This window comes from Littorina saxatilis, linkage group LG12 (genome assembly GCF_037325665.1).
Source record: "Littorina saxatilis isolate snail1 linkage group LG12, US_GU_Lsax_2.0, whole genome shotgun sequence".
Lineage (NCBI taxonomy): Eukaryota > Metazoa > Mollusca > Gastropoda > Littorinimorpha > Littorinidae > Littorina > Littorina saxatilis.
The window spans coordinates 60,272,158-60,299,757 of record NC_090256.1 but is presented as its reverse complement, the minus strand read 5'-3'; the positions used below and the strand labels follow the sequence as shown (position 1 = coordinate 60,299,757).

The following is a 27,600-nucleotide window of genomic DNA, read 5'->3' as shown; positions in this document are numbered from 1 at the left end:
CTCGATGAGGCAATTGAACTTGCCCAAGAGACTGAGTTAGTACAGAGCTACGAGGAGGGTCTGCTTAATGAGCAAAAGGGGGAAGAAAGAAACAAACGGGAAGAGGACGAGAACGTAACTACAAGTATGGAAGCTGTCCTGAGACAGATGAAGAAAACAATGGAAATCTTTGAGGAAAAGATAAAGGGTCACGACAAGAAAACACGGGGTAAGGAAAGCAGCCACGAGGGCAAAGAAAACTTACCAAAGGAGGCTGGATGTGAGGCCAGTAACTCAAACAAGGGTAGAGATTTCGATAGAAGATCTCAAGGGAATGGAACACGGGGGTTCGTTCGTTACAACAGATTTCCTTTTAAGGGAAAAGGTGGTTCCAGGTTTAAAATGGGAAAGGAGGAAGCGATGTCTCCTAAAGCAAACCAAGAAAGAGAAGCAAGTTTTGAAAAGGGTTCTTTGGTTGGATCAGTTGTTCAGAGGAATTCTGCCTCACCAGAAGGTGAGGATGTGGCTGATTCGGCTCAAGACAGTGTGATGGGTACGGGTGACAATAGTAACTCTGGGGAAAGAGTTGTGGAAGATTGTACCAAGATATCAGGAAGAGGGGTTGTGGGGGAAGAACGTGTTCTAGTGAATCAGGGTAAGGCGTCTTGGGAGACGCAGGATTTGACTAGTTCAGAATTGGTGGAGTCACCCCTTGGCAGTTGTGAGAAGAAAGGTCTTCTGATTGAACGTATTTCAAAACTTGATGCTTCAGGTGTTGCAATAGCCCCAGAGGTGGGAGATGATAAACGGGAATCACAGACACAAGTCAAAGACGTATCAGTTGCTCAGAGACCATCTGACTTACTCAAGAGTAGGGATGTAACTGATCCAGTCGATGATGGCCTACTAAGTACCGAAGAAAGCACTAACTCCAGGGAGAGAGTTGTAGTGGGAGAAACATGTGAAGCAGAACAAGAAACTGTAGACGGGGAAGGTACCCTTGTGGTACAAAATAAAGATTTGCAAGAGACAAACGAGACTAAAGCTAGTGTGACGGGACAGTTAGATCCCACAGAGAAAAGAGAAACACAAGACTGCATCAGTTTTCAGAGAGACACGACAGAACAAAGCGGTTCTGACCAAGATGATTCGTACAGGTGCTTTTTACTTGAGACAGAGACAGAAAAGACTACAAATACAGAAGAGAGATCAAGTGACGTGACTAATCTCAAGCAGGGTTACGAGGTGAAGGCCGAGACACTGGGCATTGTCAAAAGAGCAACAAAAGCCATTGTTGAGCTTGTTTGGGAGACAGGGTGGGTTTTGCCGGGTAAAATCAGACCACCAGTCAGACCTCCACCATGGCCACCTCCTGGCTTTTGGTCACATTCGGAAAGAGGAGCAACGAGGTTGCTTATCACTCTGGTATGATTCTGCTAGAGTTGTTCTTGTGTTCGTAATAAGTAGTGTCATTTATCAGAGTCAAAGTGATGTAATCTCTCATATCGTTTTGTCTGGACAATAAGGACATTTTGGGCGAATGTAATTAAAGGGCACCATAGGTCAGTTGCTGTCACAGGTGATTATGTTTTGTTGTCTCAAAGTAAATGTTTGCGGGTGTGAAAGAGAAAGTGGAGTGATAGGAATTGGAAGTGGTATGAATGAGAAAGGGGGGAAGTGTTAAGGTAGGATGTAGACTACGAAAGTCGGCGAAACGAACTGTGCGGAAAGGGGTACTTCGATATCCCTTTGCTTTCCGTCCCGTCAGTTCGTTGGAAAGTTGGTTACTCGAAACCGGTAATAGACAAGGTAAAGCCATGGAGGCTTAATAAGTATTAAACAGTTGGTTACTCAAAACCGGTATTAAGAAAAGCCTAAAGCCAGGGAGGCTTAATAAGTATTAAACAGTAAGTTGGTTACTCAAAACCGGTAACCTTTTTCATTATTCATTGTCATGTAGTTAGAGATGAATTGATGTTGGGTTTGTTAATTGCAACATGTTAAGCGAAACGACATTGTTTCGTGAATCGATTGAGTAAAACTTTATCGATAAAATGTTATATTCAATGTGTTTTATTAACCACATAGAATTTGGGTTGGGGGGAGTGTGACGGGAATGCCGTCAACACGATAAAGTTTGCAGCAGCAAAGGCAATCCAGAATAGAATCTGGATTGTCATTGCAAATGCCAGCTTTTCCCCGTATGTCATAATGCATGAGAATGAGGTAGTTAGGATTTCCGTAAGGAGTAAGTTGTAGTTTCGATATGGGCGATGGCCGCCATGTTGTTTTATCAGCAAGTTAGATGCTGGGAATAAGACGAAAAGTTAACAAACCTGTTATTGTAGCGTTAGTTGAATAGTTGAACGTTTTAAGCAGTAGGAGATGTTATAATAAATATGTTCCCGGGTCATTAGAGCCCGTTTTAATGCTCGGTAGGAGACACGATCGGCTTAGCGACCGATGAAAGTTGTGTTCTATCGAACAACGGTCTGCCGACCGGAGCAGACGAAATGTTGATCTAATGGGCGATTGAAGCTCTTTTGAATAGAATAAAATTGTAGAGTAAGCAAGTGTATTGAAATGTTAATGAAACGATGTCTGCGGACATCGTAATTGTAGGGAAAGTAGGGATAATGAGGGATTATGTTTTACTGCGGATGATCCCGCGAGAGAGTCGGCCATTGTTGCTAATTTAGCCAATGCGAAACATCAGGACATTATTTTAGAGTTGCTAGGATAGAAGGGGTATAAAAGATCGGAGCGCAGAAAGGTCGTTAGGTTTTGCAGGATAAATTTGACAGAGTAGGGTAAATTGCTAGCAGTAAAGAATCTTGAGATTCTCTTTCATTCAAATAGGCAGAATAGGAGTACGTTTAGATACAAAGGACGATCATCACCACTCGGGCCAGTCGAATTGTCTGGTTCCGAGCGATCCAAAAGTTAGGTTAGGAGAAAAATCGTCGTAGATAGATAGAAACTAAACCAAATCGGACCGGGTAGGTCCGACAAATTTAGATAGTTAGGCGACAGTAAACCTAGCGGACATACATGTGCGTCGGTTAAACCCATTGCAGTCGGGTTCGGACTTCGCCTTGTATGATTCCTAAATAGGAGTAGTACTTTGAGATTAGGGCCAAAAACATCGTTGACGAGATAAGGGCTGAGGCCTGGGTTTCTCAACGATCAAAAATAGCAGTAGGAAGTCTCAGACTATCCATTTAAATAAACCTTTAGCCTGGTGAGGAAAGAACTGTTCTTCCGTTTGCAGCCAGGAAAAATAAGTAGCATCCACATTGAAATTCTAGACACCCAAACTTTAGCTAGTTAGGGAACAAACATATCCTGTATGGGATCAAGGATTAGTTAGCTAGGCGTCAGACTGCAGAACCTCATCTTAGATAGATTCGGGGGTTGGGAGATTAGGTATTTTAGATGACATCTTACTTGAGCGAAAGCGTGTGCCTGTAAGGTGAATTTTGTATCATGTAATTTGTATTTGACTTACTATTTTATGCTGGTCGTTTGACCGTTTTGATAAATAAACCTGCTCGAAATATTACAACCCATGTGTGGACTCCCTTCATGTTTGATCGGTGTTCAAGTTGATTGAGTTCCTGTTCAGTTTATAGAATTAATTGTTGACCAGTCAAGCCGGAATCTTAGGAAAAGCGAAGAGATAGCAATAGACTAGGGTTAGATTTGCATTGCACTAGGAGATAGGGAAAAACACAACGCGAGGTAACATCACAAAAGAAAAATAACATCAACCGCATGCACTAGTCTGCAACGCTGGGCAGAGAGAAACATATAGGCAAATTTATCTCTCTCTGTTCCTCTTTACAACTTTTACTAGTTCTCGCCGGCAATTAGCTTAGAAACAACAACATAGTAAGCTGTAGAATTAGGAGAACTGCCACAATGGCTGCGCACAGATCCAAAATCAAACAGATCTGTCCATTTTACAATCTAAAACAAGTCGCGTAAGACGAAATTACTACATTTAGTCAAGCTGTGGAACTCACAGAATGAAACTGAACGCACTTGTGCAAAACGGAGTGAAACTGACGAGCCTGTTCAGCGCGGTAGTGGTTTCACTGTGCTGCATAGCACGCTTTTCTGTACCTCTCTTCGTTTTAACTTTCTGAGCGTGTTTTTAATCCAAACATATCATATCTATATGTTTTTGGAATCAGGAACCGACAAGGAATAAGATGAAATTGTTTTTAAAGCGATTTCGGAAATTTAATTTTGATCATAATTTTCATATTTTTAATTTTCAGAGCTTGTTTTTAATCCAAATATAACATATTTATATGTTTTTGGAATCAGAAAATGATGAAGAATAAGATGAACGTAAATTTGGATCGTTGGATCATGATTTTTATATTTTTAATTTTCAGAGCTTGTTTTTAATCCAAATATAACATATTTATATGTTTTTGGAATCAGGAACAGACAAGGATAATTTTTATATTTTTAATTTTCAGAGCTTGTTTTTAATCCAAATATAACATATTTATATGTTTTTGGAATCAGGAACCGACAAGGAATAAGATGAAATTGTTTTTAAAGCGATTTCGGAAATTTAATTTTGATCATAATTTTTATTTTCAGAGCTTGTTTTTAATCCAAATATAACATATTTATATGTTTTTGGAATCAGAAAATGATGAAGAATAAAATGAATGTAAATTTGGATCGTTTTATAAAAAAAACATTTTAATTACAATTTTCAGATTTTTAATGACCAAAGTCATTAATTAAATTTTAAGCCACCAAGCTGAAATGCAATACCGAAGTCTGGCCTTCGTCGAAGATTGCTTTACAAAAATTTCAATCAATTTGATTGAAAAATGAGGGTGTGACAGTGCTGCCTCAACTTTTACAAAAAGCCGGATATGACGTCATCAAAGGTATTTATCGAAAAAAAGAAAAAAACATCCGGGGATATCATTCCCAGGAACTCTCATGTAAAATTTCATAAAGATCGGTCCAGTAGTTTGGTCTGAATCGCTCTACACACACCCACGCACAGACACAGACACACACACATACACCATGACCCTCGTCTCGATTCCCCCTCTATGGTAAAACATTGAGTCAAAACTTGACTAAATGTAAAAAGAACTAAAGGGAGGAATTTCTCCAATATAATAAAGTTTCATGTCTGAACTCAGCAGTATGTCACTACCATCACAAATAGTGAAATAAAAATGGTATAAATGTTCAGGCATATGTATCTATCTTTAATTTCTTATTTATCTCCGTTTTTTCCCCTTAAAAAAACCAAACAATTCTGTTAAAAAATACAATATCATACTTAAAGGTCCAGAGCAGCGATAGATCGTCATGTCTTTTTAACCTGAACGTGTATTAAACTTAAAGAAAGTCTGTACTGTGCATGCAAACATCATCTAATTTTACATCCAGCAACAGTTTGATAACAATGTCCCTTTTGCCAACGTTTTTCTCCCCCTGGGATATATTTGCTACAGTTTATTCCCCTGGGATTTACGTGTCACAAGAAGCACCCAGTTACTAGGATAGTCTGTCCAATGGAAATGACGCAATTTTGCCCTCAATTTTATTATATGATCCTGCATTCAGAAATGTCCCCCTAAACAAACACCATATTGAAAAACTGTCACTGTCATCATACTTGTTAGCCCCCCCCCCCCCCTCCCCCCCCCCCCCCCAACAAACTAACAGAAAGAAAGATATTATTACGAGAAAAAAACAAACATGGCATAATCAAATCAGATCGAAGTTTTACATGGATACATGACTGGCTCAAAACCTCTCAAATGTTATGGCTGCGTACTAGCTTAATTTTTATTACCTGATACCATATATCTACAATGAAAGATCACATTCATAGTAAGAAATCAAAAGAAAAATTAGACCACTGAGCATTCCAGTAAAAGTGTACAGATATTTTGATGTTACAGCTGCACAACACGCTAAATTGATGACAAAACAAAGAATTTACAAAACAAAAGATAAAGAAACTCAGCTGTATATAAAATTCCCCTCTTTGCAAAAAAACAAAAACAAAACCATGTGGAGATTTAAAAAAGGTCTTGAAAAGCCTAGTAAAGTGAGAGATCAAAATCATGCAGAATCTTGAATACTAACAACACTGCTTTTACTGTGACAATAATATACAGAATATTTTGCTTTGTACACATAATTATAACGGTTGATTTGCCGCGATGAAACATTCCATGTTCACAAAACAGGAATCTTATTAGTGATTATTAGTTTCAACTTGATCACGGGGATTACGTGTGCAGTCAGATCATGTTAGACACAAATAGAGTAACAAGTTAATACTTGTTCAGTCATACTGTCCTGAACACAAAAGTAATGTCAAGGATAACAGAACAAAAGTTACAACAAATATGCACTAATAAAACCTCCAGATCAATTTTGCACATTTTGCCTAAGCATATTATTGCTATCTTTCCACCTCTTACAAGTAACGCTGTTTCTACTACACATTTTTTTTACATAAACTAAAATATATGGATCAAGAAACAAACAGGCATGGGAATTGAAAATTGTAAAAAAGGCTGAAAATTAATAACTGAAGACGCGAAGCATCAAATCGACGGCGCGAAGCGCCTTGCCTTACTAGGGGGGTCAGGGGGCATGCCCCCTCCCCCCCCCCCCCCCCCAGAAAATTGTTTCTCTAAAGAACCCAGATGGTGCAATCTGGTGTCATCTGAGCTCCAAGTTTGCCATTAAATTCTGTTTTTAGAATCAGTTTTTAGTACCAATTTTTGCTTTTTTGAAGAAAAAAAATATATACGTGTATTATATGGTTTAAATTTGTTAAAAAATTGATCTGTTGAGACAAACAGGAAAATGTAACTTGTAACACAATCTGTGCAATCTGGTTTACTTTCAAACATTAAAGTTCAAGTAACTGAGGCAGGCGGTAGCAGTGCGTGAACAAAGTACGGAAAGTGTTCGCGGGCTTTTGCGCAAAGGCAAAAGTAACACGGTGCTTTTTTTGTGTGCCTCCCCCTTTTATTGTTTCGACGGACACTTTTGCTTTTTCGGCGGAACAAAAAAAAAAATTAGGCGGAAATCCGCCGTTCGGCGGACAATTCCCATGCCTGAACAAAGAAAGACTTATTATGCGATAAAAGTTTACTAAAAGTCTATCATGCACTCACTCTTTCTTTCCCATTCTCTCTGAGAGTTTGCCTGGGGTGAAAATTTGGAAAAGAAGAACACTTTTTTGGTCTAATTTAAGAGCCTGAGTCAGTCAGTTACCAACATGCAAATCATCTTTGAAACAATTTTGCCATAAAAATAAATGCAAGCATCTTAAAATACCTCCAACATCTCGGACCTGAGCCTGTTTACAATATCAAAACAAAAAGGCTAGAACATCTATCTAATCTAAGAGCTACAATCTAATAAAAAGCTTACCAGGGAAAAAAAAGTTCTGAGAAGAGAATTCTTTTTAAAAGGTTTAGGTTACAGAACGTTTGGAATAAGACATGCAAAACTCAAAAGATGTTTTCCTCCTGTACAGCCTTTTCATTTTCCCTCAGCTGCACCACTTTACCTTTCAATGATATGGTCGTGATCTCCGTTAATGACAACCGCTAAAGCCTGAATTTCCTGGTCAGATACGGAACATCCAGAAATATTCCCACAAACACTGCAAAAGACCAGAACTCAAACAATGGCTTCAAGCCTCCCTGATAGCAAACGTTCAACAACTGTGGAGGGACAAGTCAGTGCATGTCTTATAAACCTCTTTCTGCACTCTCCAGAAAATATCCTGAATCAAGAGTGACATTCATTTTACAAAATGCTTTTTTTTCTGGGAGGTCAGACGGACAATGCAAGCACACCTCCCAGCCCTCTCTATGCTTCCTCTAATCTTGCTTCTACTCAAAGTCAAAACTCAAGCATCTAGCCACTAGCTGGGTAGAAGTGAACTCCTCAGGCTGGAAAAAAAGTATGATCTGATAAACATAAAAGCAGTGACATTAGCAGACAGTATGTGCACTTTTCTTTGGGGCACTGCACAAAATAGTTCCTGAGAAATATGTTCTCTTTTATCTTTATATGAGCATGAAATACCCTCTCTTTTATCTTTTAATGAGCATGAAATACCCATCACTTCAAAAAGAAATGAAGAGGGGGCTGGAGTAAGAGGGCTGAAAGGTTGCCCTCCAACAGTTCTTTAAAAAATGATCAACTCTCTCCCACATCCACACACATGCATACATATCTTGAACATTTATCTCATGAAGTGAAAAATGATCCTGAAAAGGTTTTCCTTTGCTGAAAAACATAGTTCTCTTATCCTTGACATAGCTTACCTCAATGTCCAAACTTGCTCAAAATCAATATATATATATATCGGTTCAGATTACATGGAAATTGAAGAAAAAAGATAGTTTTTCAAGCAGCAGAGCGCTGCTAGATGTTAGGGTCAGAGAAATAAAAAAAGACAGGAAATATTTCTACAAATTATTGACACATAAGGAATCTAAAAGGTCAGGAGAGAAAAAGGTGCAAACGTTATTCCAAGGAACTTGAAAACTTGTTAATTAAGAAGGTGAGCATCAAAAGGGTCACTCGATACGTAAACATGATCATACAAAGTCACAGACACTCATAAGTGAGTTAGATTCTGAATCTAGTTTTGGAAGGATGAAGAGATGAACCCAAAATCCATCAGAATACAGTAATCAGCCTCAATGCAATGCTTTCAAAGCTGCTCCAAGGATGTTTAAACTTGTACTAAATGTACCACTTGTCCAGAAATACAAACTTTGTTTGTGACCAAACCAAGATAAACTCTTTGGCAGATGAAAAGAGCCTCATGGATCAACACATAATCATTAGGTTGGCAAGTCAAAACAGCAAAATGGATACAAAACCATAGCAATTGCTGTGTCACAAACTGTATAAAAAATCCTTGATTTCGTCCCCATTGACTCTAGAGGCTGATTACTAGTATCATGCCCAGCAAAATCCCAAACGTAACCCAGCTGAAACTTGCCTACAATGGCTGAAACGCTTGAGGCAAGAAAGAGTATTACTCACCCACTACAGGCAGCACCATGAAGGCACATGCGACCAAAGTCATCAGAAATGTTGATGTCAATGGCTGGCATGGCAGCCCGCAGCTTTCTCACGCAGTCTACATAGCCGTTCAATGCTGCGGCATGAATTGGCAGCATGCCAGCGAAACCTCGTCTGCAAAACAGAGGCGGAAACAATTGAGTTAATTAACCCTTTCGCTGCCAATCAAAACTTGCTTATGTGCATTCCTGACTGCCAGGGAATATTGGAGTTAGGGGTGTAATAATTCACAAAAAATTCTAGCTCCAAACTGGCAGTAGGTAGGTAAGTAAAACCAATGTTATTTTTAAAGGAATCTGTTTTTAGTGTCTAATCATGGAAATAATAATTAGTTTGGCTTATAATGATGTTTAAATATGAACTTTTGAAAAATCAGTCCGGCGCATCTTCCGGTGCCTGTGGATCAAACACAGGTGGCTGTTTTGCTTGCTCCAAGAAAGGATTATAATCACTGTCATCTACCTGTTTCCAACGAATCGTCCGAAAGAAGATCTCCCTCTTCCCCTGTCAGTATCCATAATCATTTGCACCACCTGTAGGGTCAGTCTGGCTTTGTTTTTCCCTACTAGGGCCCGGTCGACTGTCACCGTTAGCCATTTTGACGAGTCGAGATTTCTCTCCCCTACCCTGTCGCCAAGGCCGAAAATAGCCTTCAGACGCAAAACCTTGTCACCATTTATGTTTATTCATGAGAATGAGGTATCCTTCCAAGCCATTGGCTGCTATTTGTGTGTCAGCAGTGACGTAGCATTTCTGGAAAATTCCTGAACGGAGAAGACGGGTAAACCCGTCCTAAGGCGCTGCGGCTGCACAAGCGCATGACAGGTATACCCGTCCTAGGGCAGTCAAGGGGTTAAGCGAAGGATAAGAGAGATGAGGTAGAGGTGGGGAGAGACAGATTGTAAGAGACTGTGAGAGAGACAGACAGACAGGGAATATGCGCTGAAAAAAACAGAGGCCAAAATATGGAGATCTTCAAGTGATGAAAAAAAGAATGAAAGTGGAGGTGTGAATGACAAAGCAAGAAAACTGAGAGTGAGAATATATACGTGCAGAGAAAATAGTATTTGTGTGAAGTGGAATTTGCAAGCCAAATTTGGCACATAACAGCTGAAAATACTTCCAACACATGTAACAAAATAAGTGCATGACATCAAAGAAAATCATTTAAAATCAAAGACAAGTTTCATAATGATGTAATGCTACAAGATCAGTTACCCAATAGGTCTCAAATTGCTTTGAAACAATAAAAGTGAGAATTTAAAGATTTTTGTAAATTCTGGTTCTTCTTTTTCTTCTTGTCGATCACTGAAATTCTGGTTCAATTCTTTGCCTCTATTTTATCAAACTAATTTTTCAACACATACTACATTCAAGGGGGACAATCCCAACAACTTACTGCATAGGATCAGCTCCCTTGTCGAGGAGGGTAGAAATGAGCAGTTCATGGCCGTAACGAGCCGCTACATGCAGAGCAGTGTTACCTAGGCGATCGGTGGCGTTGATCAAGCACCCTGTAAAAAAGAAGTTCTGCAATTCCTGATTTCAGCACATTACTCTCGCTCAGTGAAATCCGCCAAAGGAAAAAAACAATCAAACCAAAAAATGTTTCACCTTCCCCCAAAATCCACTCTAAAATGAAAAATAATGTACTGCATGCTCATTATGCATTCTTTGCATTTTTGAGCAGAACTTTTATCAAGATTATAATAAAATCATCCCTTTAAATGTACATGATAAAACAGTACATTGTACATACTTTTCTGAAATATCTCTGTCAGGGCTTCTAATTTTATGGGCTGTGCAAGAGTTGCACCCCTTAAAAACAATGAGGCACCGGTAAATTATGACAAGCAATTACAAGCGCCACAGTGAAATATAAGCTTTGATGTGCATTGTCTCTGCAGTGTCCGCTTGTTAATAGATTGGGTTTTTTCTTTCAAAAATATGCACACTGGAGCTCAAGATCACTGCTGCCATGATCGGTTGACTGCGCTTGACTGCGGACTGTAGAGGTACCACGCATAAGGCGACTGTACTGTTGACAACTGACACTTACGAACAATGCAATTCACACTACAAACAGCTGAAAAACAAGTGTACCAAATAACATTCATTAAGATTTGCTATGTCTTTTAACTGCATTATTTCACAACAGATACACATTCTCTACAAGAACACCTCATCACCCATGTTTAGTTCCCAATACAGAGTTGAATAACAGCACACGTACATGTTTTCCGGATACATTTCTATGATTTATTTGCATTGTGTATTAAAGGAATCAAACCTGGCATGCTGGAACTCTAAAGGACTGGCTTCATTCTCACTCACATGCATAGTAACTTGGTAAGTAATGAACAATTTATAACATGCCTTTGAAAATTAGCTCATAAGGGGCAGCATACATGACACAACACCCCCCCCCCCCCCTCCTCCAATTAAATTAAAACAATGGAAAGGAATGACTGGGCACTATATTTAACTGCACAATTTACGATTTCACCCCTTTCAAAACCTTTCTTTTTCAGACCTTCTATTCATAAACTCTGTAGAAATAAAAATGTTTTCTTAAATTTGAAAGATTTTACAATTTTCTCAGTTTTAAAACGAGGGTTTCAATGTATATCTGATACAGTTAATAAATCGACACACTCATGCATGATTTTCAGAGAATGCGGCTGTTACCCAATTGAAATTGAGACCAAATGTGGAATGTTGGTATTTATGGTATTGTCTTGTTTGTGATATAAACAATGGTTTATCTAAAATGTGTATCCATGTATACAAATATGTCCCACCCCCTTCCCACCACCATCACAAGCCTCCTACTCAACACCTTCTAAATTATGAAAAAAAGAGAGATGACATTTTTTCCCCCACAGGAACCCTAGTAAAGCGTGCACAAGTTTCAAAACTCCAGCTTCAAAACTATCCAAGATAACCTAAATGTTCAGGTTTTTTTTCACGGAAAAACACTGCTCAATGCTCAATACTAAGACTCGTGATTACTCAGATGAGTGAATTACCTAAATTTAATCAGAGAATACTAATCAAAAGAAGGGAAACCAGCACTGGAACATGACAAAGGACAAAGTAGAAATTAATTACGAGTGCATGTAATTGCACTACAAAAAAACTGACCAAGGTAAGACTAAGAAAATTAGTTGTGTTCAAGCCAAGACAGACTCTCACCATGCTCAATCAGAGTCTGTGCTCGAGTAAATCTACCATGCAGGGCGGTCATGTGTAGCGCTGTCCGGCCATCCTCACTCTGCAACAGCAAACTGTCAGGTCAAAAACAAACAAGCAAACAAAGACACAAAGAAACGCAGGTCTCTGTAACACTAACACAACTAACTACCCAGATAACAAAATGCATAAAAGTCAGAATGATACACTGTGAAATTTCTCAATAAAGACAAAACAAAGAACCAAGACACACGCTCTGTTAAAAAATAACACAAGCTTAGATGACAAAATGAAGCAGCTATCATGACAAACAAAAACCCCATTAAAAAGGCAATAAGCCAAATTCAAACCAAGAAGCGGTCAAGAACAAAAATCACACTGAAAAACACATGAAGAACAAGCACAAAAGAATAGCTTTCCTGTTTTCCAAATCTCAGTTTTCTCTCCTATAAAGACAATAACCTCAGGTTTAAGTGGTGCCGTCTTGTTGTTGTTTTAATCAAAGTGACAAAACTGGGACAGAACCAATTCAAATTTTCATTTCCCTCACAAAGACAAATTGAAAAAAAAAATCATTCGTATTAATGAGCGCCTATTCCGATTCTCTACACCCATTGTACTACACCTCACACAGTAACTAAGGAAATACTTCTACTTATGTTTCCCAAGCTCTACAAGCCTCTGCAAATAAAGCCATCTTGTTTGTAATCTTTAGGACCTAAAGGGGAACCAATGCAAAAAATAAACACAAATATGTCAACGACACACTCATCTTTTTCTTTTCCAGACTTTTTGAGAACTTTTTCAGTGAATAATAATAAGTACACCAACATTCCTACAGACTCATGAATACTGGAAATAAATGCTTACTTCTCTAAAAGTCATGCACATGCTCTGGGAATGATATATATATATATTGGTTTGGTACGAATTATAAAATCTGGCATTGTTTAAATGGTTTGTTAAATCTTGGGTCTACACAAAAATGTCCATAGAAATTCTCAGCAGAAAAACTGCCTCACCTTCTGTTACCAATCACTGATGAGTGTGCCCCCCCCTCCCCCAAAAAAAAGAAGAAGAAAAAAAAAAGCTATTTTTAAAACAGAACCATCAGAGTTTGATCACTGAATGTCTGCATTAAAGCTTCTTGAAAAGATGCACATCCTCACAGTCACACACCTAAAAACACTGCCAAGGGGACATGCATATAAAGAATAACAGCAGGTCTGGCATCCCACACAGCCTAGGTCAGTCAAAGTTAAAACAGGCTGCCACTGCAAACAGCAGAGGTGTTATGCACAAGGTTTGGAGCCACAGCCATGCCTAACGTTTGAAACCTACTGTGAGCCCCGATCAGAGGGCAATTTGGAGAGCACACCTGCTCCTTATGGCTTGGTTCCTGCACAGATTATTGTACATTTACTGTCTCTGTTACCTTGGAAATAAGTAAAGACTAGCTTGGGGTGCCTTGCATAGCAGAGTCCATTTTCTGAACTTTCAGTTTCATCCTTTTTACATTTAGTCAAGTTATGACTAAATGTTTTAACATAGAGGGGGAAATCGAGACGAGGGTCGTGGTGTATGTGTGTGTGTGTGTGTGTGTGTGTGCGTGTGTGTGTGCGTGCGTGCGTGTAGAGCGATTCAGACTAAACTACTGGACCGATCTTTATGAAATTTGACATGAGAGTTCCTGGGTATGATATCCCCATACGTTTTTTTCATTTTTTTGATAAATGTCTTTGATGACGTCATATCCGGCTTTTCGTGAAAGTTGAGGCGGCACTGTCACGCCCTCATTTTTTAACCAAATTGGTTGAAATTTTGGTCAAGTAATGTTCGACAAAGCCCGGACTTCGGTATTGCATTTCAGCTTGGTGGCTTAAAAACTAATGAGTGAGTTTGGTCATTAAAAATCGGAAACTTGTAATTAAAATTATTTTTTTATTAAACGATCCAAAAACAATTTCATCTTATTCCTCGTCATTTTCTGATTCCAAAAACATATACATATGTTATATTTGGATTAAAAACAAGCTCTGAAAATTAAAAATATAAAAATTATGATCAAAATTAAATTTCCGAAATCGATTTAAAAACTATTTCATCTTATTCCTTGTCGGTTCCTGATTAAAAAAACATATAGATATGATATGTTTGGATTAAAAACACGCTCAGAAAGTTAAAACGAAGAGAGGTACAGTAACTTGAAGCGTGCTATGAAGCACAGCGCAACCACTGCCGCGCCAAACAGGCTCGTCTCTTTCACTGCCTTTTGCACTAGCGGCGGACTACGTTCAGTTTCATTCTGTGAGTTCCACAGCTTGACTAAATGTAGTAATTTCGCCTTACGCGACTTTTTTTTTTTAAAGAGGGGAGGGGGGCTGCAGCTGCCCAGTTTCATAAATGTAAATGTATGGAATCAGAGGCTTCAAACTAACGCTTGTAGGTTCATAGTCAAAGACAACATTTGTTGATCCAGGCAGTAAAACACCCTTCCTGGATGCCTTTCACCAACAATCACTTGTTTCAAATGCAAGAACGTAGAAGTGAATATCCTCTGCTGTAACCTGAATACACCATACTTTGAAGAACAGTGTAAACTATACCAACACTTTATTCTTTCTTTCACCATAACATGGTAGAAAACAGACCAGATCAAAATTGCGGTGAGAAGAAACTGCAGGCTTATGATACAGACAACTAACAGTGATACATATCATAATTAATGTTAAAAGAATTTTCAAAATACACTTATGAACAAAAACAAACAAGAAACATTGAAACTGACACACAAACAGAATACAAACCGGAAATGAACACTGAGGGGACAGTTCATATTTTACCTGTGCTTTTGTGTTGGCCCCTTCTGACACAAGGATTTCTAAACAAATGCCGCCGTGAGTTGAAGCTGCAGCAAAGTGCAATGGTGTCTGAAATCGGAAAGACAGAATTTGTACTCATGAAGCTGGGAACAAAGTATGACAGTCTTATGCCTGGGTGCTCGAACTGTCTTTATCTATGAGAGATAAATAGTCCAGGAAGAGCAAGTGGTTGTTATAGTGATGAAAGAAGTAACTTCTTGGCAGTTTTGCTCCCTGGGATAATATCAAAATACATTCAACATGTTTGTTAAACAAACAACTAACCATTGTCACATGAATGCAAAATGAAAAAAAAAAAAAAGCCCCCAAAAGTGGTTTTTTTCTGTCCTGCTACTTATTATCTCAACAAACATGAACTTACCATGCCCTTGTGGTTGACGGCATTGACCTGCGCCTGAAACTCCAGCAGTTTACTGACCACGATGTCCTGACCGTTGAGACAAGCGACGTGCAGTGCCGTGTTGCCGTAGATGTTGACCGCGTCTACCTCCACCCCCAACTCCAGCAGCAGTTTGACCACGCTGATCTGACCGCTGGCTGCTGCTGCGTGGAGTGGAGTGTACATCTGCACATGGACCAAACCATGTCTATAAAAAATATTATGAATCGAACTTGCATGTGCAGAATTTTGACAATTTTTGTGTTCTGTATTCTTCCCCAACATTCTGACCTGCTGAAAAATAATTCAAAAGTCACACAAGATGGCTATTCAGCGAATATCTTTTAATACTTTGTTCCTACTGGCCTCTGTAGCATGCCAACACTTCTCCATTTAACTTCAGAATATGACTGCTACAGTTTGCAAAGCTGCTCATTGGAGGGACTTAGCTACACTCCACCTTTTTGGTGGCATCCAGTAAACCCCTTCCCCCCCCCCCCCCCCCCCCAGTGTTTTCATGCTGACCACAGCAGAGAGCCAGTATTTCAAAATCACTTGATCATAGTATGCAGTTAAACCCTCCCCACCTTCACCTTATGCCATTAACACCCCCCCCGTCTTCACACTACTCAAGTTTCCTTTTTTTTCATGCATGCATGGTTTATACATATGCAAAACCTAGTCTTCTGGGATACAGAGCTCTAGACATATGAGTGAAGAACACACCATTTTGTCCCTGCAGTTGAGCTCGGCGCCATGCTCGACCAGAATCCTAACCACCTCTGTGTGGCCCATGTAGGCTGCCCAGTGAATGGCACGCCGGTCTTTCTTGTCAAAGGCGTTGATGGTGGCTCCTTTCTCCAACAGTAAGGTCGTCATCTGCACAAAAACAGAACCATTGTCACTGGGTACTTCAAGCCAAGTTTCCGAAGTGTTCAAAAAGAAATGTTGTCGATAATTTTATTTCATCTGAAAAGAACTGTTTGTTCTGATTCCAAAAATAATCATGCAAAGTGCGTTTTTTAGTGTAGAATTTGAAACTCATGGTGAAAGTCAAACAATAAAAATCAACCAAGCACATCACCAGCGATCTCCTCACACAGGGCTAAATCTGGTTATTGTCTATCTTTTCGTACATTGCTTCTTGTTTCAGCATTTTCAACGAGAACTTGTAGTTGGTCTCAACAACAGATTCAATCAGCAACCTTTGAAGAGATTGTTTCAACCAATCACGGGCCTTGGCAGTGTGACCATATAACTACTTGATAGTAAACTACTGGTGTCTGTCGAAAATAAGGGAGTTGCCTGTCAGGGGAGAGAATTCTTCTTCTAAAGACATGCAACATGTTGTGGTCCTTTAAGCGAAAGTAGAAGTATTGATGCCAGTTAATGTTAATGCCTTTTTTCATTGGCAAACTATGAGATTGATTGTGGAGCTGAAAGTCCCAGGCTGGGTCACAATTGTAGCTTAAATACAGAAATGACGAAGCACATGTCAAAGAATGAGAGATGGTCAAAACAGCAACATCCAGAAATGCACACCCCAAAAACGTTTTGGATGTTGTTCTTGATGCCAGACATATAATGAAACACATGTATCACAGTCGTATTTTAAGGACCCGAAGCACCACGATATTGTGAAAGTCCACTTCATTCAAAATGTTCAGACGCCAGTTATTCCCTACAGCAACAAATGTCTTGTGTAGCCCCCTCTTGCCTGGTCCCTCGCAATAAACCTACGATGGTGACCTGATTCAACTGCCATGACAAAAACAACAACCAAGCAACAAATCACATCACAAACAAAATGTTATACTCACCTCTTTATGCCCATTAAAGGCAGCATGGTGTAGACTGGTGCGACCAGCACGATCCGACACATTGACATTGGTGAGGAGGGGAATGATGTACTCTGCGCAACGCACAGCATTGTTAGCCGCAGCCACGTGTAGAGGTGTCTGCCAGTTCTTGTCCCGAGCATTGACGTCGGCCTTGTGTCGCAGCAGTACCTCCACCGTGTCCTGCATTTGTTTCAGAAGTACGTTCGCTTATTCAGTCAAATCAGGATTTTAGAGGAACAGAGATTGAAGGGTCATCTCGGAAATAAATACACTCTGCTGTTGTCTCCTATTAACCTTACATCAACAAGAGGAAAAACCATTTTCAACAATAAAATACTTGAATTCAAAATCAACAGCCAGCTACACGTTCTAGTCTTAACAATCGCAAGACAAAATGAAGCACTTACATCGTCAAAACTACTTCTCTCATAATCTACTCATGAACATGAGGACACAGACTTTGAGTCTGGCTATAATGAAAACATGACGATTCACTATTTGTAGAACAAAATATTGGATCGTACATCACTCTTGGCACAGCAGGCTCTGTGTAAGGGTGTTAGCCATTTGTTGTCCTTAGTGTTGACTCGGGCTCCACTCATAATGAGCAGATCTGCAATCTCTGCCTCCCCGCAGTATGAGGCAGCATGGAGTGGGCTACGTTTCTCCAGATCCTGAAACCACACAATTTACAACCATGATGTGTAATGTACGTACATGTAGATGATGTACATGTTTTTGGCATGCCAACACTGCACAAGGTATAGATGCCCACTGAAATTTACAATCCCCTTCATTGCTTTGAAGCTTTAAGTGTCACACATTTTTTCATAACAACCTTTCTACATTCTTGAAATTTTCATAACATTTCTGATAGCTTCAGCAGGATTTGTAAGATTTGCTAAAGGATGCCAAATAACTAACTTAACAGAAGATGGAGAAGGAAAGCATCTCTTTTGTAGCAAAACTGTTCATCTTTGCAAAAGTAACTCACATTTTTTTCTCTTCTGGATGAAGAGGTTAAATCTGTAGCAGTCAGTATCAATCTTAAGACCACTGCTTTGTAATTTTGGTTACTGCAGGTTTTATTGCATTGCTGAAATCTTTCACTTTGCAACTGAGTTTCACCTGCACTTACAACGTACATACTGCTTCTTTCTGCAATCTACTTTCTTGTTCATTAATTGCCTCTCCCTAATTCTGCAAGAGTAGGGATGCAAACTGCATTGAAGATTACAAGAATGGATATTCATTTTACAGGGTTTTTTTCTCACCCAGGAATATTGCCTCTCTCACAGTTACTCTACAACTAGTACAAGTGAAGCCACTTTGCTCTGAGAGGCCAAGCAAAGGTGGTGTGGGTTATTCATACAGGACACTTCTAACCTGACATGGTCTCAAGTATAGTCTTCAACAAATACTGTGATAGCGAACTGTAACATTTCAACATGACTGTTAACTTACCACTACCAGAGAGGCTAAAGCTACTAAAAAAAAGTTGTAGAGAGCTAAAACTAAGTTACTGAAAGTCAAAGCTGAAATAATTAATTCACACATATTAGTTAAAATATAAATCACAGTTGACATTCCAGAAAGTAAAATAAAAACAAAACAGACGCTCACAAACAAACAAAAAAACACCTTCAAAACCATTTGATTCTTTCTCAAATCTCACTGCTTAGTTATAAGTACAAAACCTCTTCCAAAAAAAAATAAAATCACCCACCTTGTGTAAAGCTTCTAAAACAAGTACTTTTTCACAATTTCCTTTCACCTCTCTGCGTTCATTTCTTACATGATAAATACATACAAAATTACATTCCCTTTACTGAAGTTTAACAAACTTCGAGGTGTTCACTTGATTTACCTGGTAGTTGACATCTTCTTTCTTGTAAAGAAGTGCCCGTACTTCTTCTGGATCGCCATGGAAACAAGCTTGCACTAGAGGTGGCTGAAAAAATAAAATCAGAGAACCATTACCTAAAACAGTCACAAATCAACATCGATTGTGTGTAAGCCGGGAATGCAGAAGAAGAAGAAGACTGTGTTAAAAAAATCTTAGCACTCTTAAAAAAATATAGCATAGATAATGTATGCACATCATATTCATAATCTTCCAGCCCAGTTTGAGGCAGGTAACTTGAGGATCAAGCCACGTTGTGATGATGTTGCATGTGGAGCCGGCACGTAGGACTAACCTGCTGCTGATCTTACAAGTTACATGTTCAATTTATCATAATAGTGTGTACACACTTCACTGCTTTTGTGTTAAAACTAATAGTATTATCAATACCACTTCCAGCTGGGAAAATAGCAGCAAACCAACCAGTGAACAACATTAAGCAGTGCTGTGACTCCACATTATGCAACTCTAGTCTAAACAGTAAACTTAAACTTAAAGGCATAATCCCTTCAGTTGTATTGTCGAAAGACACACACTACAGGCAGCTAACAAGTAACATACAGGTTTGCTTTTTTAACTGTGAGTGTGACTGTGAGGCATAATCCAGTAAAGCCGTTGAGTTTGAGCAAGCCGTTGAGTTTGAGCACAGAGGGGCCTTCCATCAAGTCTTTCATGTTCATAACTAACTGAACTCTCAGAGTGTTTTTGAAAGAGCAAGAATGTCTTTTATGTAAACATACACACACATAGTAAATTAGTAATAGTATATGACCATGATTAGAATTTGTCCCACCACAAAGAAAAAGTGTTGCTGTCACTTCAGAAGGACTGTTGTAATTGATGTTAATTCCACTTGATAATTGATGTTAATTCAACTTGACACAGCTGATTGTTAGCCAGTATCAAGGATAGCTACAGACTTCCTTCAAGGAAGTACGATTATGAATACCCTAGACTATAGCATCATTTTGGAGAAGACATGCATACAAAATGACATAATTTGGATCATATCGATGTGAAACCGAAAGTAAAACCTAAAGCAAAACCTCACCCACAACTACCTTTGTCCTATGTTCTCAAAACAAAACACAGGAACAACAATAAGATAAAGCAAATGTAAACTTCTTTTTTTTTCTTCTTCTTTCTTCTTGTCGTTCGCCAATGAAGCAAATGTAAACAAGAGGCGAAGCCTTCAAGGCTCACGTAAGAAATCGACAAACAGTAACACAAACTCAATCACTCCGTCACACATACACACACACAGTAAGCATAGGTGACACGGTGCAAGAGTGCGAGACAGACACTAGATCTAGATCTGTCTGTCTGTAGCCTACTTACGGGGACACGACTGCCAGATGGCCAGATCGACACTGCGCTTTCGACAGCGCTTCCTCGCGCAAACACTGGAAACACGCTGTGCAGATTAACATGTAAGAAATCTCCTTTGGCATCTTCTTTATCTATTTTTCTGGAGCTACGAAACCGAACAATGTGAAATCGTCTTCTCCGAATCGGCGAACTGCAGCTCGGTGATAACTGCATGTATCTGATTCTATACCACAATCCTTCACGCGATCTGACCTAACCTTGACCCCTGACCTGGTCTACATACCACACACGACACAAACCAGTCAGCTGTTTTTACCCCCCCAAAACCCTCCACCACCCGTTTTCTTTGGATACACACTTTAACTACATACGTGCCGACGAAATGTTGATCATTGCTTCAATACTTTGAAGCTGTTGCTTGAATAATAACCAGGTAAAATTAGTATTTCAGTGTTCAGTCAAATGTTAAAGTTTCTACCACAGACATACATACACACGCACGCACAGACAGACAAAAGTTAGCATCGCATAGGCTACACTTACGTGAGCCAAAAATGTAAAATCAAAATGGTACTCTATGAGCAAACTGACAATAAATATCTACAATGTCTCATACTTCTTTCTAGCTTATCAGCAATTAAAATCAAGAACATTTGAAAGCACACCATCACTGATGACACTGACAGCATAGGACAGGAGTTTAGGACACACTTTGTGTGTGTGTTGGTCTGTGTGTTGGTCTGTTAGTGGTAAACTTTTTTTGCCATCATCTCCCCTTTTATCCTTGAAATGTCTTGTTTAATTGGCAAAGAATAAAAGATACAGATAGTCATTAAATAAAATGAAACCGGGCTTGCAATTTTGCTTTGTCAGAATTCGATCCATCTTATGTTGAACCTTTCAGTTCATTAACTGATTCCTTGGACCAAACCTGAAATTCTTTAAATTTCTGCATACAAATTCTCATAACATGTACCTAATGAACTAGCAGTAGCACAAAAGTCACAGTGTTGGTGACGCGCCCAATATTGACCAGTGCATTGTGAGAGTCAAATCATGTAGAGTTAATCCTACCGGCTTGCTTTTGCATGCTAAGCTTATTTTACAAATCTGGGTTAAGTTTACATCCTACACAGCTCCTTAGACTTGTGCAGTAAAAGGCATTTCATTTTCAACAGATCTGCCTTTATTTAAGAAGTTAGTTGTACTTGTAGCCAAAAAGACAGATTTCTGACAAGTGTACAACTACAAGCTACAAGATATTTTTACAACCCCTCTCCTGGCTGGACTTGTTTCGGTAGTTGTTATCAATAGCTACACACAACTCAGATCTATCACAGTATCAAAATCTCCAAAACAATAGCACTTGGTAAATTAATGAATAATTGTGTCAGTCCACATCAGGGTCTTGAAAATCCTAAATAAAATCAGTATAATTTACAAAACCTAATCAACCTCTCCCCTCTCTGTTTATAAAACATGCCTCTCTCTCCCAAGAAAAGGACGTCTAATTCTAGTAAAACAAGCAAAGGCGAGTACACTTAACTGCAAAAATATCACTGCAAAGGAGATTCTGGTCCTGCACCAAACTTAACTGTTTACGAACCTTCATCAGATGCACATGTACCGCTTAAGGTAAGCTAATATACACACCCACTGGATTTATTCTGCATTACTTCTACGGTCACTAGGTCAGTAAAGAGGGCTAGGGTCAGGGTTTTCCACTTCCAGTAAAAGTAAACCACATAGACACATGACTGAGTCTGAAGCAACTAGCAAGTGTCTGTACAGTTTTTTAGGCTTGTATAAAACTGACAGTGTACTGCTCTTCAAAATCGTACCACAGTACCTCCAGTGAGTCACAAAAAGCTGTGGTGTATGCATGGAGTTCACACTAACACTAGTACAGTTGGGACCCGTACAGTTACACCTACACTAGCGCAGTGCAGGTCTGCATTCCGCAACTTCAGTGGAGTAGCTGCAGCAGGCCACTAGTTTCCGAAATTAGCTTCCCTAACTATCGTCTGCAAAAGCAAACAACTCTATATTTAGCTCCTGACACTTACTTGCAGAACTTCCCTCAATGAGAATTTCAACCGACCTACTTTTGCGTGATGTCTCGATTTCCGATAAGGACGAGTGGAAAGCAAATGTTGAAATTTGTGAGCCGTGCAGCGTTATAATGATCAGTTTTCCGAACTTTTTGGCAGAAGCACAGCCCATGCACCCGTTTCCGAACGCTACTGTTGATTAGCATGACGTATACTTGAGCAAGAAGTATCATGTGCTACGCCTCGATCGTCAAAAAAGTGACGTGCATTTTCCGTCTGCTCGAAGCCAATTCACACGATCATGCTTTGCTTGCCTGGGCTCGCTCATCAACACACGTCAGAATTGACTGAAAACACGCCAAATCCTTACCTCATCCTCTAGCTGTTGTACTACGATCGTACCGAGTCGCATGGCCATGTAATTTTATTCGTGATTTTTCCGCTGCACCATAGGAGCACTTTCGGTAAAACAAACTTATCTGACAGAGTGGGAAGTTACCACCTTGCCGCCATGACAGAAACTTCTTGCGTCTCCCTGATTGGGGGAGGGAATCACGTGGCTTTCACCCAAGAGATGGATTTATCTTTCCTTTGCCAATTCTGAACGTCAGTAATTTGTTAAAACTGTGATAACGTATTTCAGATTTGTTTTCCCCCTTACGTTAAACTGGCATAAATGTACATGAGGGTAAAGTTAGTTTTTCACAAACCGGTACCGTCAGCGCTGTTTAAGTCAGTGAAGACTATATATATCAATCAATCAATCAATATGATGAGGCTTATATCGCGCGTATTCCGTGGGTACAGTTCTAAGCGCAGGGATTTATTTTTTTTATTTTAATTTTTTTATTTTATGCAATTTATATCGCGCACATATTCAAGGCGCAGGGATTTATTTATGCCGTGTGAGATGGAATTTTTTTTTACACAATACATCACGCATTCACATCGGCCAGCAGATCGCAGCCATTTCGGCGCATATCCTACTTTTCACGGCCTATTATTCCAAGTCACACGGGTATTTTGGTGGACATTTTTTATCTATGCCTATACAATTTTGCCAGGAAAGACCCTTTTGTCAATCGTGGGATCTTTAACGTGCACACCCCAATTTAGTGTACACGTGACGAAGGGACCTCGGTTTTTCGTCTCATCCGAAAGACTAGCACTTGAACCCACCACCTAGGTTAGGAAAGGGGGGAGAAAATTGCTAACGCCCTGACCCAGGGTCGAACTCGCCAACCTCTCGCTTCCGGAGCGCAAGTGCGTTACCACTCGGCCACCCAGTCCTCCATATATGAATGATAAGAAACCACAACAGTGTTTCTAATTTTAATTTTATTTTATATATATAGTCTATATACGTAAATATTGGGTTTTTTTGGGTGCATCTTCCATCTTCGACCATTTTCCTCAGATGTATCAGTCTTGAATGATGCAACACTTCCAACATCATATTTTAGATTAGGTGACGCGGCACACACTCATTGACTCGGACGCATCGGCCGTGGCCGCCGGCGGGCACTCAGTGCCGCCCACCGTGGCTACTGACACTGACTCAGTAACTGACCGACACACACACTGACTGCGTCACACTGACACACCGTGGCACACACTGTGACTGACACACCGTGGCACGCTTTGTGACTGACACACACACAGTGACACACACCAGGGGCGGAGCAGTTAAGCCCGACTCGAAGGGGGCCGGCCGGGTTACAACTGACCTGGGGTCCAGGGGTCTACTGACCCCCGGGTGGGGCACAGGGGCAACGCCGCCCCGTTGGTGGGTCTGGAGAATTTTAGCTATTTTATAACCAATTTGTGGCTTTTAGTCTTTGATTTTAAACATGATCATTGAACGGGTGTCAGCAGCCACTCATTCATTTCTTTTAAAGTTAGTATTAAAATTTATCCGAGTCTGCACTGATATCTGCTCCCGATTGACATCATATAGTATGGTTAGAAGGAAGACAAGTCGCATAGGAGTGTCAGTTAACAATAACAATAACAATAACAGCACTTTATTGTCCATTAAAATATTACATAAAAATGGAAATTTTTCTTCGGCACACCCTGCCTGCCTGTAAACGATTATAACAACAATTGTATAGGACGACACACATAAAAACATAAAACATAAAAGGGATACAATCAAATATGATATTGCACTATGTGAATTTACCCTCTCATATCACAGGAATTGGGTTTCACAGCAGAGTAATCACATTACAAATATTTCACACACACCTTCACATGTACACATTGTTTGTTTTTTCCCAGCCGACCAGCCTCTACGTGATGCGAGAAGAATTTAAAATGGTGACTGCAGAAGACAGGAATGACTTTTTAAACTGGTTTTTGCGTGCCAAAGGGACCTTAGAGGGCCCCAAAGGGGGGGTATCATCACGATCACGGGAAGGGACATTTTCGCTTTCACGATCACAGTTACCTTGATTTTTGTTTTCACGATCACGAACACCAGTGGCAAATCACGGTCACGGTAAAAGTTGCATGTACAGAAAGCACGTGTCAAAGTAAACACAACCACACAGCAACTCGCTCCTCTGGATATATTGTTTATTCAACACAAAGTGACAACTGTTGCACTTTTTTTATTATTATTTTTTGAATTCTCTTTTATACACACATAGAAATACATATCATGATTTGTAATCAGTAACAAGAATGTTGTTTTCATTGTGTTTTTTCTCTCTCTCTCTCTCTCTCTCTCTCTCTCTCTCTCTCTCTCTCTCTCTCTCTCTGTCTCTCTCTCTCAGTCTCTCTCTCTCTTTCTCTCTCTCTCTCTACACTCATACACATTCAACTCCCACACCCTCACTCACACACATGAATATATATATACTTGCACAATTTCACATTTCCAGAGCTAAATCTTGTAAACCCATTTTCTCAAAAACTATTGGGTGGATTGAAATTAATGTACATGTATGTATGTGTGATGGGCTCTTTATTTTCAACTTTGCCATACAATTTGAGGTACACCATCGCCTGGGTTCGTGGCCTTGAATAAAAAACAGGAATGCTACAGGCCAAAAACGGTTTTACCTGAAAGAAGCGCGCAGTGCCAGTGGCGAAGCCACAAGCGTGAGCCTGCGAAGCAGGCGAGCCAACTAGGGGGGTCCGGGGGCATGCCCCCCCGGGATTTTTTTCAAAAAACGGTTAAAATCTGTGCAATCTGGTGCATTCTGGGCATCATTTTAGGGGTTGTAATAGCAGGGGTGAGTTTTGGCGCTCGCCCGCTCGCCCCCGGCGACTTCAAATCGCGTCTGGCGGGTTCGAAATTCCTCTAAAATCGCCCGCCTGGCGAGTTCAAATTTCGCTGAAGCACAAAGTTGTTAGGCAACGTAGTCAATCGGAACGGCCGGCGAACAAATATCTCTGCGGGCGATCTCAAAATCTGTCACTTCTCTACTGCCCACTCACCCCCCCCCCCCCTTCCCCCACTTTCAGAAGGACTCAGGACTACCACCAATCAAGGCCAGACACATTGGCTAGACAGCTACCCCCCTCCGCCTCACTTGACCGTGTCATCACTCCTCCAGTGCCACGAGCCGCTGGCGATTGCATCAGCAGTCAAAATAGTTAAACCCCCCCTTCGTCCTCCCTCTTTGCGCTATTCACTTCACCCCCTCTCTTATATCTTATCCTGCGCTCACCAATCCTTCAGAGACTTTCACATGTTATAAAACAGTTTCCTCTCAGATAAAAACTCGGTCATTGACCCCGAGTAAGAAGGTCAGTGTCTCGACAGGCAGCTGTGTTCAGGTTGCAAGTACCGGTCATTGACCCAGGTCTCAAGGCCAACCAGCTTTTACAATGCATCTGCCTTTGATCTGACCGCCCATCCAGAGCAAACATATTCCCCCTAGCCCTCTGTATTTTTCCTTTGATGTGCCTGCTATGTACCACTGATCCAGTTTCTGGGAAATGTATAATTATGTCATTGACTGCAGGGATACTCATTGAGACCATTTTCCAAAATATGTTAACACCAGCTTTGCTGACCAACTTAGTACAAGTAGTGACAGTACTACTGCTGTCAATTATTTCCCTTCAACTAAGGAAGTAAAAAAAACCAACCCGATCCACTATATGTGATAAAGAAGAAAAGACAGACCTTCAACAATAGGACAAGGGATGCAACTCTGCTGAATCAAAAGCATAAAGATCACCTGTGAACTGTTTGTTTTCATTAGGAAATAGAAATGAAATATAATGCTTTTGATTATTTATGACTTAAGCTGTGGTAAATTTGGCTGGTATGCAACTTTTATACTTCTGCTTGATCTGAACAGTAATATTAATAACACAGACATAAAGAAAAAGAAACAAAACAAGAAAGCAACTTAGAAATTGTTTTTTGTAGTCAGCTTTTTATACTTGGTTTTACACAACAAAAAACATAATTTAAATTAAAAAAAAATGCTGATTTACTCTTTTGTAGTGTGTGTTTATGTGGTAAGTAGAGTTCCATAGTAAATTACTTTGTAAATTGTGTGGTAGGGGGTACATAAAGGGGGTAACTTTTAGTGAGCTGCCCTACACGCCACCAGGCGTGAAAGGCAGTAAGTAAGTAAGTTTTAGTGAGGTTTAGTGTGTGATTGTGTGACAGGGTGTGAATGTGGTTTTGATTTCTTGTTTCTTTGTGGCGGCTTTTATTTTAAATTCTTTATAAAAACAAGGTTAATTATCATTATATTAAAACATAGCACTTTAGTCATCAAGTTTTGTGTGTGTTTGTGGTAGTTATTAGTAGTGCAAATCCACATGTATGCATTATAAGTATGAATGTACGTCTTTTGTGTATGTGGTTAGCACGCGACGAGCCGCTGGGGCGGTTGTAAGAAATCCCGGCAGGTTGGGGGCCGGTTGGGATTTTGGGGGGCCGGTTCAATTTTTGACT

General features: G+C 39.9%; 1 protein-coding gene across 1 annotated transcript in view; it reads right to left on the bottom strand.

Moving 5' to 3' along the window:
• LOC138982435 (serine/threonine-protein phosphatase 6 regulatory ankyrin repeat subunit A-like) overlaps positions 1 to 23,189 on the bottom strand; it is a 72,428-nt gene extending 49,239 nt beyond the window's left edge. Inside the window, exons 1-10 of the mRNA XM_070355715.1 lie at positions 23,044 to 23,189; positions 19,258 to 19,341; positions 17,915 to 18,064; positions 17,370 to 17,570; positions 16,276 to 16,428; positions 15,532 to 15,735; positions 15,132 to 15,218; positions 12,292 to 12,370; positions 10,496 to 10,610; positions 9,058 to 9,210 (exon numbers count right to left, since the gene is read on the bottom strand). Of these exons, the coding sequence (XP_070211816.1) occupies positions 9,058 to 9,210; positions 10,496 to 10,610; positions 12,292 to 12,370; positions 15,132 to 15,218; positions 15,532 to 15,735; positions 16,276 to 16,428; positions 17,370 to 17,570; positions 17,915 to 18,064; positions 19,258 to 19,341; positions 23,044 to 23,091 (1,274 nt within the window). The 5' untranslated portion in view covers positions 23,092 to 23,189. The remainder of the gene's footprint in view (positions 1 to 9,057; positions 9,211 to 10,495; positions 10,611 to 12,291; positions 12,371 to 15,131; positions 15,219 to 15,531; positions 15,736 to 16,275; positions 16,429 to 17,369; positions 17,571 to 17,914; positions 18,065 to 19,257; positions 19,342 to 23,043) is intronic.
• Between the last annotated feature and the right edge of the window lie 4,411 nt (positions 23,190 to 27,600).